At 38.3% G+C, this 16,780-nt stretch overlaps 1 protein-coding gene across 1 annotated transcript in view; it reads left to right on the top strand.

The window, feature by feature from the left end:
• Nucleotides 1-16,241, top strand: part of PCSK5 (proprotein convertase subtilisin/kexin type 5) — a 321,133-nt gene extending 304,892 nt beyond the window's left edge. Inside the window, exons 16-21 of the mRNA XM_049769756.1 lie at nt 1,026-1,219; nt 6,362-6,446; nt 9,812-9,909; nt 10,285-10,414; nt 11,381-11,496; nt 13,641-16,241. Of these exons, the coding sequence (XP_049625713.1) occupies nt 1,026-1,219; nt 6,362-6,446; nt 9,812-9,909; nt 10,285-10,414; nt 11,381-11,496; nt 13,641-13,756 (739 nt within the window). The 3' untranslated portion in view covers nt 13,757-16,241. The remainder of the gene's footprint in view (nt 1-1,025; nt 1,220-6,361; nt 6,447-9,811; nt 9,910-10,284; nt 10,415-11,380; nt 11,497-13,640) is intronic.
• The last annotated feature ends 539 nt before the right edge of the window (nt 16,242-16,780 follow it).

Here is a 16,780-nt window from a genome sequence, read left to right as displayed (position 1 = left end):
TATGTATGGACGGATATGGAGAGTATTATGATGAGCAAGTATTATTAACCAGATGGAGAAGGATAGAAATAGAATAATTTGGGGGGTATTTAAAAATTACCTGCGGGGTATAAAAAAAGATAGTAGGGGGCCAGAGTGGTGGTGCAGCGGTAGGGCGTTTGCCTTGCACATGACTGATCTAGGATATACTGAGGTTCAATCTCTCAGCATCCCATATGGTCCCCCAAGCCAGGAGTGACCCCTGAGCATCACCAGGTGTGGCCCAAAAAACAAGAAATAAAATAGTTTGGTAGTGATACTCAGAAACAATAAAGATGGAACCAAGAACCAGTCCATGGTAGGAAGCTTGCAACAAATAACAGTGCTGTGCAGTTAGAGCAGAGAAGGAACCATCCTGACAATAATAATTGGAAATGATCCCTCTGGACAAGAACTCATTTGTGACAAAAAAATAAAATGGTATGCATGATACCCCTTCACTAACAATATTGCAAACAACTATGTCTAATAGAAAAATAGGGAGAGACAAAAGAAAAACGTCTGCCACTGAGGCAGACAGGGGTTTGCCAGGGATGGTGGGAGGAAAACTGAGGATACTGGTAGCAGGAAATGTGCACTGTTGAAGGATATTGTACATTTATATGACTGAAACTCGATCATGAACAACTTGTAACTGTGGGAGAAAAAAAAAAAAGAAACGACTGTATGATGAACAGTACTTGTAGCTACAGTATTTAAATAAAGTGATTTAAAAAAAAAAAAAAGCTCAACCCAAAATGGAAGATAGGTTAGACTATAACATAAGTTAGTTAGTTGGTGCATTTGTATTGTGTGTCTTACCTTAGATCCCTCCACGGAAAAGTTTTAACCAACAGGATTTGATCTTCTGGCTGTACTACTACCCTCATGGTTTAGAAAAGGATTTTGAAGCTGAAAACAGTTGTTTGGTGAATACTTTTAAAAGAATGCTGAAAATCAAACCATAAGTGACTCTGCCCTTTTTTTCTTTATATTGCACAATGCAGGATTTGTGTCTCCAGCTGTCCCCCTGGCCATTACCATGCAGACAAGAAGCGATGCAGAAAATGTGCCCCCAACTGTGAGTCCTGCTTTGGAAGTCACAGCGACCAGTGCTTAGCCTGTAAATACGGACACTTCTTAAATGAAGAAACTAGCAGCTGTGTTACCCACTGCCCAGATGGATACTATCAGGACACCAGTGAGTTGATTTGAATGATTAAGGTTTATCTAAAGTAAATATAATTATGTTTTCATTTGAATGAATTTGAGCATCCCTTCTCCTTGAAGACTGAACCTTGCATCACATCAAACAGGATCTAATAACAAAAGTAAACAAAAAGAAAAATTATGAATTTTTTAAAATGTATTTTAAGGAAATTGCTATGTACAAATACCTAAAACCAACTGTTTGGCAATCCTCAAGCCCATTTCTAGACTCAGTGATCTGAGAACCCATAGATTCATTTTGTAGTAGTACTCGGAGCTATGATTAAGTACAGTGATAGGATATATAGGGCAAACAGGTATAAGGATAGTTTGGAGGAACCCAACAAGCTTCCAAGTAGCTTATTCTTAAATAGACTCACATAGGTTGCATTTAATTTCTACAGTGATAACATGTGAAATGGAACTTCTCAGGGAACCCCATTAAAATCTCATCTCCATGATTGCTATTGGCATTCTTTTTGTTTTGTTTTGGGGATACTCCTGGCTCTGCTCTCAGAAATTGCTTTTTTGTGGGCTCTGTGGACAATATGGGATACCCAGGATTGAATCCAGGTCCATCCAGGGTTGTGTGCTTGCAAGGTAAATGCTGTACCACTGTGCTATCCCTCTGGCCCCTGTCCTGACATTCTGATCACAAACACACCATCTAACCGGCCTATACCAAAATTCCAGAGCCTCCTAGAAGGAATGCAGAGGTTCAGCTTAATCATATGGCTGGGACAGTTTTAAGGTCCATAAGCCACTCTTACCAATTGGGGATAAGAAGCTAAAGACCCTCCTTCAGTCCAGGTTCTTAGAAATTAGACATGGAATAAAGTTCTAAGCAAACTTTCAAAGGAACCAGGTCTATGTGATACCAAAAACATTTTCAAAGAAGTTTAAATGACTTAATGGCTTACCCATTACTGAGGGGTCTTACAAAATGACAGATAAAAGACTCTGAGGTGCTAGATAGAGTTCACTAAGAAAGATATCATGAGAAGCTAGAGAAATAGTACAGTGGATACAGTTCTTGCTTTGACACTGTGGACCCAGGTTTGAACCCTGGCTTCCCATATGATCCCCAAAAAACCACCAAGAAGATTCCTGAATGCAGAGCTAGGACTAAGTCCTGAGTACCACTGTGTGTGACCCCCAAAAAAAAAAAAAAAAACTAAAGAAAGGCATAACAAAATTTATTTAAAGGGGTAGAAGCAAACTGAATAAATGACCTACTTGGCCATACAACTAGAATTGGAGGTGGTTTGTTTTTCTTTTTTTTTTTTTTTTCAAATGAACACAAATTATTTTCCATTTTGCCAAGTAAAACTGCAAACTCACATGTAGCGATACAAATTCTGGTGCCTCTTGAGTTGCCTCAGAGAATTGAGCTCATGCCACTCTTTAATGTGCTACAGGAAATTTGCTTTGTTTCTGAGCATATACAAGTTGTCTTAACAAGGACATTACACATTATATATGTACATATATATGGTTAGGGTGGCCCCAAAACAGCAGGGCTGAAATAATAATGCAGTTGGTAGGGTACTTACCTTGCACACAGCCAACCCATATTTGGCATCCCATATGGTCCCCCATGCCACCAGGAGTGATTCCTGACTGCAGAGTCAGGAGTAACAGCTGAGCCTCACCAGGTTGGCCCATTAAACAACAAAAATCACTTAAGACTCCAGATATTTTTTGTTTGTTTGTTTGTTGATTTGGTTTTTGGGGCGCACACCTGTGATGCTCAGGAGTTACACCTGACTATGCACTCAGAAATTGCTCCCGGCTAGGGGAATCATATGGGATGCCAGGAATCGAACTAGGTCCGTCCTGGATGAGCCGCATGCAAGGCAAATGCCCTACTGCTGTGCTATCACTCTGGCCCCTATTTTTGTTTCTTAAGAAATCAATTCTCAGGGGCCGGTGAGATAGTATGGAGGTAGGGCATTTGCCTTTCATGCAGAGGGAATGTCGTTCGAATCCCGGCATCCCATATGGTACCCAAACCTGCCAGTAGTGATTTCTGGATTTCTGAGTGTAGAGCCAGGAGTAACCCCTGACCCAAAAACCAAAAAAAAAAAAAAAAAAAGTCCAATTCTCTTTATTCAAAGACAGTTGTTTTTTAGGCAAATAGAATCTCAATGGGCATAGTCGGAATAGCAAGCATCAACTAGAACTTGTTCAAGAGTTAAAAAAAGGCCAAAAGAAAACAAATATTAAATACTTGAAAAAAAATGTTTAAAATTGAAAAACAATTTTTTAATTTTAGGAATGAATTTTCTAAAAGAAATTTGGCTCTTAGAATGTAGTATGACAGGAAGAAGATTGAATCTTTTTTAATCAGAAAAAGGAAATGAATATTTAAAAACAGCAATTTCTGTGCTTACATGAATCATCTCCAAAAAGTGGGGTTTACAACTTAGACTCCATGTGATCAGACAGCACCGTCCAATCCCAAACCCAAGGTCCCAGGCATAAAACCAACACAGTTCCCTGCAACAACACCAGGAACCAAACTCCTCCTGGGAAATTCCTAATACTGCTCTGGTACCAACTTGCTCTGCTTTTTGTATGACATCCTGACAACAAGGAAAAGGCAACAACTTGATCTAAGAGCAGATTGTCCTATCTCATCACCAAACATTAAGATGAAATCAGAAGACACCTTCATCCTTTGATCTGTGCAAAAACCAAGACTACTAATTACAGAATACTGATTACAACAACATTGATGGAACAGAGCTTCTAGAACTGAACCATAAAAGAAGACTCTCTCCTAGGCTTCATACTATGACCTGTGTAAATACCAAGATTTCTATTTACAGAGACCTGAATTTATCATCCACAACTGAGTGGGAAGTTTTCAGGCACCATAAAAAGACCTTGGGGTGTGAAAATGAGTGTGTATGGAGCGTGTAGTTGATCCCATGACAGTATTCTTCAAGGGCGGAGAGATCCCGTATATCTTAGGCCAAGGGAGTTCCCTTTCTAATTTTGCCTAATTTTCTAATTTTGCTTATGCAAAAAAAAAAGGAAGGAAGGAGGGAGGGAAGGAAGGAAGGAAGGAAGGAAGGAGGGAGGGAGGGAGGGAGGGAGGGAGGGAGGGAGGGAGGGAGGGAGGGAGGAAGGAAGGAAGGAAGGAAGGAAGGAAGGAAGGAAGGAAGGAAGGAAGGAAGGAAGGAAGGAAGGAAGGAAGGAAGGAAGGAAGGAAGGAAGGAAGGAAGGAAGGGAAAAACACAAAATTTTGTCACACCAGCCCTCCTTTCTTTTTTTCTTTCTTTCTTTTATTTCTCATGGCTATTATTTGGTTGTTTTGGTTTTTATTGTTGCTGTTGTGCTTTTTTATAGTTGCTTGTTTTAGATTTTTTTTGGTTGGTTTTTTGGTTTTTGGGGGTGGTTTTTGTTGTTTTCCTTCTTTTTTCCCTTTCTTCTTTTAAATTCATATTTATAACCTCTAGACAGAATCCTCCCAGTTTTTCTTCTTTTTTTTTCTTTTCTTTTTTTTCCAACAGACCACATAACTTGAATCATCTTGTTCTGCCTCATAACTTGATGGGGGAAAAAATGGATAGTACTAGGACCAAACAGTCATATGAACATTGAGTAGAAATAAAAAATGATTAGATTTAAACACCAAACCCAAAATCAATGATAACAGAATTGATACCCAATCTACAACAAGCTGTACACAGAGGGGACTAGTTACACTAGCAAGTCCAGGGGTAAAGGGGGAGATATGGGATATACACTGGGAACAGGAATGGAGGAAGGACAACAATGGTGGTGGGAATGCCCCTGATTCATTGTCACTGTGTACCTTAAATATTATTGTGAAAGATTCGTAATTCACTTTGGTCACAAGAAGAATTAAAATTATTCTTAAAAAAGTGGGGTTTACACATAACGCGTAGCAATTACTGACAACACTTTACATTGCTTTATATTTAATAGTATTTTCTTAAGTGGCTTCATCAGTTCCTCAAGAAAATTGACTGTTCTCTGGAAATGTTGAATCTAGGTTTCTGACTTCAGACATCGTATCATCTTGAATAATCTCAGTGGCACAATAATAGGGAGACCACATGCTAGCCCACAACAGTAAAGGTCTTTGCACAGTTGAAACCTTGAACAAACATGTTTGAACTGCATATGTCCATGTTATATTGCAACGTTTAACAGTCATGAAATCAACCACCAACAGATGATAAGTACAGAATTTGCATGTGTTGAACACATTGTCTATGGAAAGCCAACTTGAGGTTATATGTGGATTTTCCACTACACTACAGCCAAAACTACTAATTCTCCTACTTTGTTTAGATTCAAACATATTTCATACCTAAGGACTCAGATTTGGGATAGAAGGCTCTCAGTAAAATCTGAAAAACACCAGTATTTAATTGATTTGTTATTTAGGGTAGAAAAGCCAATTATCTAAGCTTCATTTGACCCTAACGTCTATTTTTATCCTCCAGAATACTTATAGCGTGTGAAATAACATTCGTATCTTGTCTGTAGTAGCTATAAAGTACTATAAGATTACCTTGCGTAGTGTGGCTAAAGGGATAGTGCAGCTGGTAAAATGAGATAGTACAGAGAGTTAGGCATTTACCTTACATGTGCCTGCCCAGAATTGAATCCTCAGCATCCCATATAGTTCCCTAGCCCCAGCAGGGATGATCCCTAAGTGTAGAGCTCAGAGTAAACTCTGAGCACCACTGGAATATGGCACCAAAACTAAAAACAGATAATAAATTTTTTTACAAATGTAAATTTTCTGTAATCTTTTTTGTTTGGTCTTCTCTTTGGTCCACACTTGGCAGTGCTCAGAGATTACTCCTAGCTGTGCGCTCAGGAACTCAGGATTCACTGAGTCAAACTACGTCGTAACCTAAGACATCAGCTGTGGTATTATTGTGTGCAAATAAATGTGGGTGTAATATTTCTCATTGCTATAATTTCTAGTACCTGAATTTGCTTTGCTTTAAGTGATAGCAGATGTTGAATGAAGGACATTTTTTCTGAATAAGATATGTTCTGTGTATAAATATATATAGGCCATTTTTAAATAACTAATTTATGGACAATCAAGTGACAGTTTATAACTCTTTAACTTTTTTTTTAATAGAGAAAAATCTTTGCCGAAAATGCAGTGAAAACTGCAAGACATGTACTGAGTTTCATGACTGTACAGAATGTAGAGATGGGCTAAGGTAAGAGAATAAAGGATTTCACAACATTGCACTGTACTAGGAACTTCCTGGTGCAATGAACTGAGGAACAAATACACATGTAAATAAATAACTGGTATACCACCTAGCCTTGGCTTCCAAATACTTGATTCTTATTTGCATGATTTCGACCATTATATGTGACAAATTTAGAGGTCTTGTTAGATAAGGAGTATAATTTCCTTTGTGGAGGAGGACTCAGATTCAGATAAATAAAATGGTCATTGAAGAGGCTTTCTTCTTGCTTTTTTGACCCACAGAGTGTCAGTCAAGCATTTCTGTGTGGGCAATACGAGTGAAATATATTTAATCCCCTGGATTCATTATTTTGATGGTTGGAGACTATTCCCTTATCTTTACTTCTCTCCTTATAGCCAATCATTTTCTTATCTTAAGTACCTCAGGCATGATTATATTATTCTCTGGTATAGAAGAGAGTTCTTTTCCAGAGATGTTTTTCTTGAATGAATGACTTGCTCATTGCTGTAGCCAGATAGTTGATATTCTGCAAGAGAATAAAATGTAGCTCAAATTAACTAGGTAGCCTCACAGAAGGTCAGCTGCTCCCTTCTGTTGAGTGAGGAGTTGGACTCTGGATTTTAAAAAATACCTAGAATTCTGCTGCATTTTATCTATATGTATCGATCATATCTTTAGTCTACCTTTGGTCAGAGGTGACAGATTAGTAAATCAAGCTCTTTCCAAACTGTAATTTTTCACGTTAATAATATAGGAACCATTTTTATTTTTTTTTCTTATCTGTGACTTTTTATTTTCATAAATGAATTCCTTCTAAATTTACTTAGAACCTTCCATCTCAAATATCAATGTTGTTAGTCAGCTAATTCTGTTAGTAGGAGGAGTTGAATAGGGGATGTTGATGTGTGCTCTGATTTATTATTTGTGTGAGGCTGGCCAGGATATGGCCCCTCCCCTATGCTGGATTTTGACGAGGGCCTTACATGGAATGTATGTGTTCAACTGCTGAAACCATCCCTAACCCCTGTCTGTGCATATAAAAAAGCTGCAGGCCGGAAAAGCCAGAAGGTTAGAGCACCTTGTATGTTCTAGGACCCGAGTTTGATCTCCAGCAGCACCAGTGGGACTAGCCTGGTAGCTAGTCATCAGGTATGGCCCCAGGCCCTACTGGTAATATCTTATTTAACAAAAATAAATTTCATCAGTATCCCTTTGATACAGCAAATATACCAATAAAGTTTATTTTAATCTAATATACAAAAAATTATTACTTTAACATGAAACAGTACATTTTGTTGTTGTCTCCAAAGTATTGGAAAACAAGTTTATATGTTGCCAATAAAGCTCACCTCAGTTCAGAGAACTGATGAAAAATGCTTGTTAGGCTTTACAGAGTTTTGCAAAAGTAGTACATTTCCAATAGCCAAATCCTGAACTGTGTGCCACTTTTTCATTTTTAAGCTGAAATTGATAAAGTTTTGAATTTCATCCCTTGACCATACTGGCCATTTTTCAAGTTCTCAGGAGCCATGAATGTTGGTGCAATATTGGGTCTTGACATACAGGAGTTAGGGGTGAAGCTTGGTCCTTCATGAACTTCAATATTCCCATAGCCTAGAGGCAGCAGAAACTTCAGGGTCCTTGTGACTATGCTTATTGTATGCCCTACTTAATTCATTCCTTCATACAAAGCTGCCTCTGTCTCCTGATGACTAGATGCCAACTTCAGAAGTAACATTCCTTATTTAAAAATAGGGCCACTCTTTTTAACACCTTTGATAAGCTTTTCCCTGGTTCTATTGACTCCCACTAAAAGATCCATTTGCTGCAATGCTTTTTCCCCCTAGCTTTAGAGAAAAGAGCTGTTGCATCTTGGACCCTTTCAGTGGTAGGACACTTGCCTTTCGCTCCACTCTATATATGCTTAGTTACACCAATTCTGCATTCTACTCCTTGATCCTTCCAGCTTCCCTTCAGAACTGCTGAAATTGATCATTGGCCTCAAGAGATCTGAAAAAAATTTGCTAGAAACAACATAGAAGACTGGTAGATTAAAAGGTTTACAGTACTAGTCAAGCTACTTCGTCTATTTTGTTTTTTGTTCTTTGTTCTTTTCAAGATTCTTTGTAAACTTAAAGAGTATTTTTTTTCATTAAAATTCCTGTTATACCAAGCATAATCAAGGACAAGAAATAGCACAAGGGTTGAAACTGCCTATCTATAGCTAACTTGTGCCATCCCACTGTCCCCAGAGCATCCCTGGTACAGCCCTAGAAGAGTTCCCTAGATACCAACACTAATGTAGCCTGGGTAACAGTTGCCCAGAATATGTTAAAATCAGGAATACTTAAAAACCATAGTTAGGGGGTCGGAGAAATAGCATGGAAGTAGGGCATTTGCCTTGCATGCAGAAGGACTGCAATTCCAATCCCGGCATCCCATATGGTCCCCTGAGCCTGCCTGGAGTGATTTCTGAGCAGAGTCAGGAGTAACCCCTGAGCACTGCTGGGTGTGACCCAAAACAAACAAACAAACAAAATAAAAAAACCATAGTTAGACTCCTCCTGCGAATCATGCTGGGAATTGAAAGGGAGTTTTGCCCTTTCATAAAAAGGGATTTTTTTTTTAATTTGTTCTGATTGTATTTATGTGATTCTCCTCTTGTTTGGGGTCACATGTGACTGTGCTCAGGACTTACTCCTGGCTCTGTGCTTAAATACCATACTCGGGGGACCATATTTGGGGGCAGAGATGAACCAACATTGACCATGTGCAAAACAAGCACCCTGAGTCTAGAGCAATAATACAAAACTAAGTAGATACAGCTTTGCCTTATACATGGCCATCCTGAGTTTTATTCCCAGCATCTCATATGGGCTCCTGAACCTCACCAAGGAGTGATCTCTCAGCACCAAGCCTGGAGCAAGACCTGAGCATCACTGGTTGTGACAAAAACAACCAAAAAAGATAGGTGCCCTATCCACTGTCATATCTCTCTGGCCTGGCTGTATTTATGAAGACAAATCAGAAAAACAAGTTTTGAATATCTTATGCAGCTAGGTCTGGTAATGAAGGCATAGATACTTTTAAAACGACCAGTAGAGCAAGAGTATTTCTACCACTCTTAGGCTTGTCCCCAAAACTTTTCATATGTGCATATGCTACAAGCAATATTAAAGCCATAGAGAAGTATTAGGGACAAGAGGGGAAATGGAAAAGTGAGGACAAAGGCCATTTGTTCTTTTTTGAAGCATGGTCAGATCCTCAGAGCAGGGATTGGGAACACTGGACTGAACATATCGAGTTGGGAAGGAGGGAGCATTGCTGCCTCTTTAGCCTTGATAATGAGTCTCTCTCTCTGACTTCAGTCTGCAGGGATCCCGCTGCCACATCACCTGTGAGGATGGATGGTTTTTCAATGGACAGGACTGTCAACCCTGCCACCGTTTCTGTGCTACTTGTGCCGGTAACAATTCCAAACGCTTGTGTCCTCTTCCAACTTTGCTCGGGCTTGTCTGTGGCTCTCACCATCACCTCTGTAAACCCACTTTATGTTTCTGAGTAGTTGCTGGAGATGCAGCTTTCTTTTCTGCTAACCATAATTGTGTTCTTTAGCAAAACTAACTGTGTTCAGTGTGTCCTTGGGGGAAAACTTGTATTTCCCTGGGCACCTCTTTCTCTTCCCAGCGAAGTTGGGTGTTTGTGGGCCAATAGTTTAATTTTAAAGTGGTGCAGTTTTTTTCAGGTTGCAAAAGAATGTACACCCACATGACCAATCTTAACATGGTGCCTTCCCTCCTGAAGTTTGGTGTCTGTTTTCTGCATCTTTCTTGATTTCCAGGGGCAGGCACCAGTGGGTGCATTAACTGCACAGATGGTTACTTCATGGAGGAGGGGAGGTGTGTACAGAGCTGCAGTATCAACTCTTACTTTGATCACACTTCAGAGAATGGATATAAAACCTGCAAAAAGTAAGTAGCTTCATCCCTGAAGCACTCACATTGGGTTATGGAACCTCTTACATGACTATCTTCATAAATTCAAACTTGAAAATTTAATGATCGAATCAGATTTAAATCTGAAGTTCTGTGCATTTATTACCCCATTGCTTTTTATCCATCTTTGATATTTGGTTTGGGGGCCTCAAATGAGTGCCTTAAAGTTACATTTTTATTTTAAATACATGCTACCTCCCCTTTAAAATTAGTCAACAAGGCTAGAAAGGAAGTACAACAGATAGGGTGTTTGCTTTACATGCAGTCTGCCTGGGTTCAAGCCCTGGCACATTGATGATCTCCTAATCACTCCACCAGGAGTGATCCCTTAGTGCATGGGACACTGCTGGATGTGCCCCCCCCCAAATAAAACAAAAATAAGTAAAGTAAAGTAAAGTAAATTAGTCAACAAGGTCTATTGAAATAAAAAAGCAGGTAAGGCACTGATTTGCTCACAACTCCCTGGATTGGATCTTTGCAAAGCTCTGTCAAGAGTGATTCCTGAGCACAGAGCCAGTGGTTAGTCCTGAGCATTAACAAGGTACGGCCAAAATTAAATAAATAAATAAATAAATAAATAAATAAATAAATAAATAAATAAATAAATAAATGAAATTCCAACCAACCAAAGATCCTGACCATTATCCCAAGATTTTTATGTCATCTGCAAGGGGAGAATTAAGTTTGTCATTAAAAGGTTGTGGGACTGGAGAGATGTGTTTTGTTTTGTTTTGTTTGTACACAGCTACTCAGGTTTAATCTCTGGCATTCCATTTGGTTCTCTGGATACCACTAGGAGTTATCCCTGAACATTGCTGGTGGTAGTCCTTAAATAAATGCAAACCTTCCTCCCCCCCCCAAAAAAAAGACATTAAGAGACTGACTGTAAACACATCTTTTGCTCTGAGTTCTATGTGAAAGGATGTTAAATTTTCCCCACAGGTGTGACACCAGCTGTTTGACATGCAATGGTCCAGGGTTTAAGAATTGTACAAGCTGCCCCAATGGGTATCTCTTAGACCTAGGAATGTGTCAGATGGGAGCCATCTGCAAGGATGGTGAGTACAACATCTCACTTGATCTAAGTAACATAATCTTTCTGCTTAAGGTCTAATATCTAAAAGTTGGGCCTAAATTTTATACAGATGACTTATCTCAAGGATAGAAAAAAAAATTGCTATGTATCCTTATTCTAACCATCTTTGAATTTATTTGGAGCATAGAGAAAATAAATAAAATATAATCTTTCTGGGCTTATTATGGATTTATCCCTCGAATAGTTTCATTTCTAGAAATGTCATGAGAAGCAGAACTAGTGCTGAGATGGGGAAACTTTGGATTTAGGAGTTAAGATATTGCTATTTCCACTGAGACAGTTTATGAACATATGTTTCTCAACTGTCACCATCTGCATATATAGGGTGATTCCTACTCTTGACTTCATTTGGTTAATTTCCATATAAGTATCATTACAAGTGTATGACTTATGGTCTCCTTTTCATGTAAGGTGACTTTGCGTCTTCACAGTTTCTCCAATAGTTGGTTGGTCTGCCAGGGATGGCCCTGCTTGACTCAGGATCTCATTCCAAGGTTTCCTTGGTCAGAATCAATGCTCACCATACCACACTGGACTGAGAGCATTAGGGTGAAGGCAGAGCCAGGGGAAGACAAAATCAAATTCAGCTGCAGCAGACCCTCCTTAGCCTGACTTTAAAACATGGTCCCTCTGTCTCTGACTCTGATCAGAACTTTTTGTAAGTCGTAACCTGAAAATAGGGGGTGGGGGGAGATTGTAGGTGACTTATCCAGAAAATCAACTGGAACTTAAGATTTTCACCCTTGCCTTGTAACAGACATTTCAAGGTTTGTGATACTTTAACTATTTTTCCTATATCATAGGATAAATGATATATCCTATCATTTACTGAAGTGGATTAAAAAAGGCTTATTGTATGGAGTGAAGTACAAAGAACTGTAATTTGGGAGGAGGATTCCCTTTTCAGGGCAGTTAGTAGGGATTTACAACCTTCTTACACCTGTAGACTATCAGTGATCCACGGGCCAATGGTTGAAAGCCACAAATCAAAAAGACTCACCAGCATTTCACACCTTAGACAATTACATTACTATATTACATTTTTATTCTCTCAGTCATTTCAGTAATTCTAAGACATATTTGTTTTTACATATTAACATCTCTGAAGTCATAAGCAGCTTATGAGTGTGCTTTTGACCATCAGGTTGAGATGACAGTAGATGTCATTATCTGTGACTCATTCACAAAGATGTCTCTTTACCTGAGTTAGGCAATTGGTTCTACATGTTTAATTAAATTGTATTTTAAAATAGCTTTCAAAAAATTAAACCTTTTGAATATTGAACAAAAAGTTGCCACATACATACAGGAACAAAACATGTTGATGAATGCTTACTGAAAGTAATACATCAGCATAGAATTAAAAGTCTGATTGAGAAAGGGAAATAATGGGAGTATAGGAATTGGGGCTTCAGTTAGTTATATTGGTGATGTGGGAGAGTGATATAGCTATATTTCCAAAGCACGACTCCACACACTGAAAACATAAGATCTCAGCTGCAACCACTGAGCTTTTCTAATGTACCTGTCAGGTTGGTGGGTGGGGGAAAATGGAGCTTAGGCACACTGGTGGAGGGAAGTTGGCACTGGTGGTGCAGTTGGTATTGAAATGTTATAAGCCTAAAACTCAACTATTAATAATTTTATAGATACAATTCTTTAAATAAAAAATTACATTACATAAAGTCCTATTAGAAAATATTATTTCTCTCCTCCTTAATAAAAAATGTTTTTTTATTATACTTAAAGCAATGCATCTAAATCCAGTGTTTTGGAGTCTATGAAATAAGTGATTGTTTACTGTTTGAAAAAGAAAAATTCTTTGCTTTATATTATTGTTTTCTAATTTATTCTTTTTTCTAATCTTTTTTCCCTTTTATAACTGGATATCAATCCATTTACCACTGGACTGCAATATCTCTTCTTGAAAAACAATGCTGTTGACTGAAATCACTTTGGGTGGACCAAATTTCCTCCTTGTTGACTGCTCCTGAATGATCTCTTCCAATCTGCCTCTTTGACCAATCAAAACCTTCTTCCGTGTGTGCGCATCATGCTGCTGTCATCTTCAATTCCCCCTTCTCTCTTGCTGACTCCCTGGAAAAGCAACGGAAGAGTCCTGGGCAGAAGGTGGCTTCTGTATGCTTGTGAAAAAGAACAATCTGTGTCAACGGAAGGTTCTTCAACAACTTTGCTGCAAAACATGTACATTCCAAGGCTGAGCTGCCATCCTAGATTTCTTTGTTCCAGTAGACTTATAGATAACTCCATATTATTATTATTAAAAAGAAAAAAAACAAGCAAAAAAAAAAGCAAGCCACCTCTCTCTTTCTTGCTCTCTATTTCTCTCTTAAATTTGTGCAGGGAGAGGGTGAACTGTTTTGTCAGGACTTAAATGGAAAAAATAAATAAATCTACAACAAGCCTACCTTTTATAACTGGGTGTTTAGTGCTAAACAGCCAGAAACACAGAGACAGTATTGTATGACCAAAGCATTTGATGCCAAAATTTGATGTTAAAGTAATTGATTTGATTTCCTGCCCTGGTTTTGAAGGTCCTTTTTCTTTTTTGCATTGACTTGCTTGTTTCCCCTTTGAGACACCTCAAATACCATTCTAAAATATCACAAGAGCAGACATAGATCAAAATGAAATAGGAAGCTCTTGCTTCACTGATTTTGTTCATGCTTGAATCTGCTGTGGGGAAGTGGCAAAAAAAAAAAATACCTGGGCCTCAGGGCATTCAGAACATCCCACAGAATTGTGTTCAGTGTTGTTTGTCTTAGTTTTTCACAGTTGAACATTGATCCTTTCTACACATAATTTACTCCATGCATTATTTGCTGGTTTGGCCATTATGCTCCCTTGATAAATTGACTCCATGGGGTTTCATCAGATACATTTGCTGCTAATTACTGGCTTTTCCATTGTAGAATTGGTTGATTTTGCATACTGCTCGCCAAATGGGATTGCTCTGCACAGTCAGATTAGTTATGAACAGAGTGTAAAGTTACACACTATATCAGGAACTAACCCAGCTCCCACAAAATCCAGAGTGTTCATTTCATAGGCCCTGCACAATGTCTTGGTGCTATCTAACCACTTATCCCTATAGCATTTTTCAAAGGCCGTCAGCAATTCCATTTGTCGTGGTGGGAAGCATTTCAAATATGATACAGGAAATTTTTTTCCTAGAGTCAAAAGTTTCTAAAACATCCTATATTTTTTAAGAAGTGAAAGTTATTTAAATATTATTTAAGCTTGTGTCCTAAAGGCCAGGCAACATTTTTTTCAATGGTGCTTCTTAGTAAATTTTTCATCTTGTCATTTCAAGAAAATAAAAACTGGAAATGGAATATGAGTGGCATGTGTACCCTCCTGATTCTGTTACCTTTTCTCTGTTTCTCTCTTACTATGCTATGATATTCCTATCTGCGGGTGTCATTATGATCATTTGTTTCCTGGAAGTCTCTTCACTGTTTTTCTGTGACTCCTTAAACACATCTTGGAACAAGTAGACTGAATTATGCCAAAACTGGTTTGGAGTGAGTGGTCAGAAGTGAGGAAGCCTGAGAATCTTTCTTTGCAGATTTTGAGTTTTTCATGCAGGATCTAATAAATATTTTAAGTTACTTAATGTTTTATATCAAAGTTCCACTGGTGACCTCATATGCTTTGGAGGCTCAAGCCTTCCTACATGCTGCTTCTGAGTGCCCCATTTCAAGATATCACTGGCTTCCAAACTGAGAAGAATGGCAATCCAAATTATTCTGGAAAGAGCTGGGGAGTGGATGCTAAGACCCTTGCCCAATCATCAAGGTAGTAAAAGATTCCATTCCGTTATTCATTCCTAGATATCAAAGTTTTTTAGTCCAGCGTGAAGATAATAGTCTTATGGCCCTCATAACAGTATTGTGGTGTTATATACTGAGTCATATATGGATTGATTCATAAGTAACTAGGGAATCAACTGATTGCTGAGCAATTTCCCTCTTCATAACTGCAGAAAGAACCTTCTGACACAAAGAAAGCAAGTTTATTCTGGGCACAGTTTGTAAATCTTATAATAAAGGCAAGGTCTTTGAGCAAATGTGAGCACAAGCCAAAAGCAAAATCAAGATATGGTGAAACCAGATTTGCCTGCAAATGAATTCACTTTACAGAACCAGCCCATAGAATTTGAGGTACAAAGTTTCTATGAAAAATTGAAATGATGTCTGTGTCCTTGGGCTGATTCCCTTCAAAATGTCAGCCAAGTTCCTTGGGGACCACCAATGTGTGTTCATTTCGCACTGACCATATAGATGCACTTCGTGGAAATACTGATTTAATGACTAGTGTGTTACTGCCTCGTTTATCAACAGAATATTATTAACTAGAACATAATGCTTTCAAAGTTTAAGTTAATGTTATATATTATGTATAAATATATATTCATAATGAGCTATGTAATGAATAGTACAGTTCGGAGACTTAACAAACCTTCTAGATCAAAAGTCCTATCTTCTATTTTCTCTTTTCTTTTTTACCTTTAATTAGTGATTCATTGTTAAATCCAAATCCACTTTTACTGAAAAATACTGTACATGTGTAAAATGTTCAGTTGTTTTTTTGTAAAATATAGTATAATGGTTGTAATTGATACTCGCCCAAAACAATGTTATTCCATATTTTATTTTTTCTATTAAATTAACCTACGTTCCTGTTTATTTGATCTGTTCATACCCATCTGTAAACATCTCTGAAAGGGTGAGATAGGAAAATTTATTTGCATGTTGACTCTGAAGGAAAGGGAAGAGATGGAGGAAGAATATAAATACAGTTAGAAATGAAAGGAGACCAGAGGTAGGCTTAGAAAACAGGGGGGAAATGAAATGGAGTGGCCAAAGAAAATATTAGGTTTGATTTGGTTATGAACATATGTTCAATCCCATTTTTTTCAATCTGGATATAAAATGAACTTATCAAATCTGGATGCCAATTTTCTTTCAGTCATCCTGACACCATCCCACCTCAAAGGTGACCAGATGTATATAGAAATAGGGTGAAAGGGGGTAAAGTAGTAGTTAAAGGAGGGAAGTCTTTGTTCAATCTGTTGAGATCCTGTGGGAAGTGCACAGCAATTTGTATCACAGGAAACTTAGGGATGACCAAGGAGCCAGCAAAAACTACCATGAATACCTGTTTCTGTGAATGCTGCTTGAGCTGCAGCTGTGGGTCTCAGCTTCATTGCCCTGCCCATGGGA

Source organism: Suncus etruscus, chromosome 3 (genome assembly GCF_024139225.1).
Source record: "Suncus etruscus isolate mSunEtr1 chromosome 3, mSunEtr1.pri.cur, whole genome shotgun sequence".
NCBI classification, from domain to species: domain Eukaryota; kingdom Metazoa; phylum Chordata; class Mammalia; order Eulipotyphla; family Soricidae; genus Suncus; species Suncus etruscus.
The sequence above is the reverse complement of the archived record's forward strand: the minus strand, read 5'-3'. Positions and strand labels throughout refer to the sequence as shown.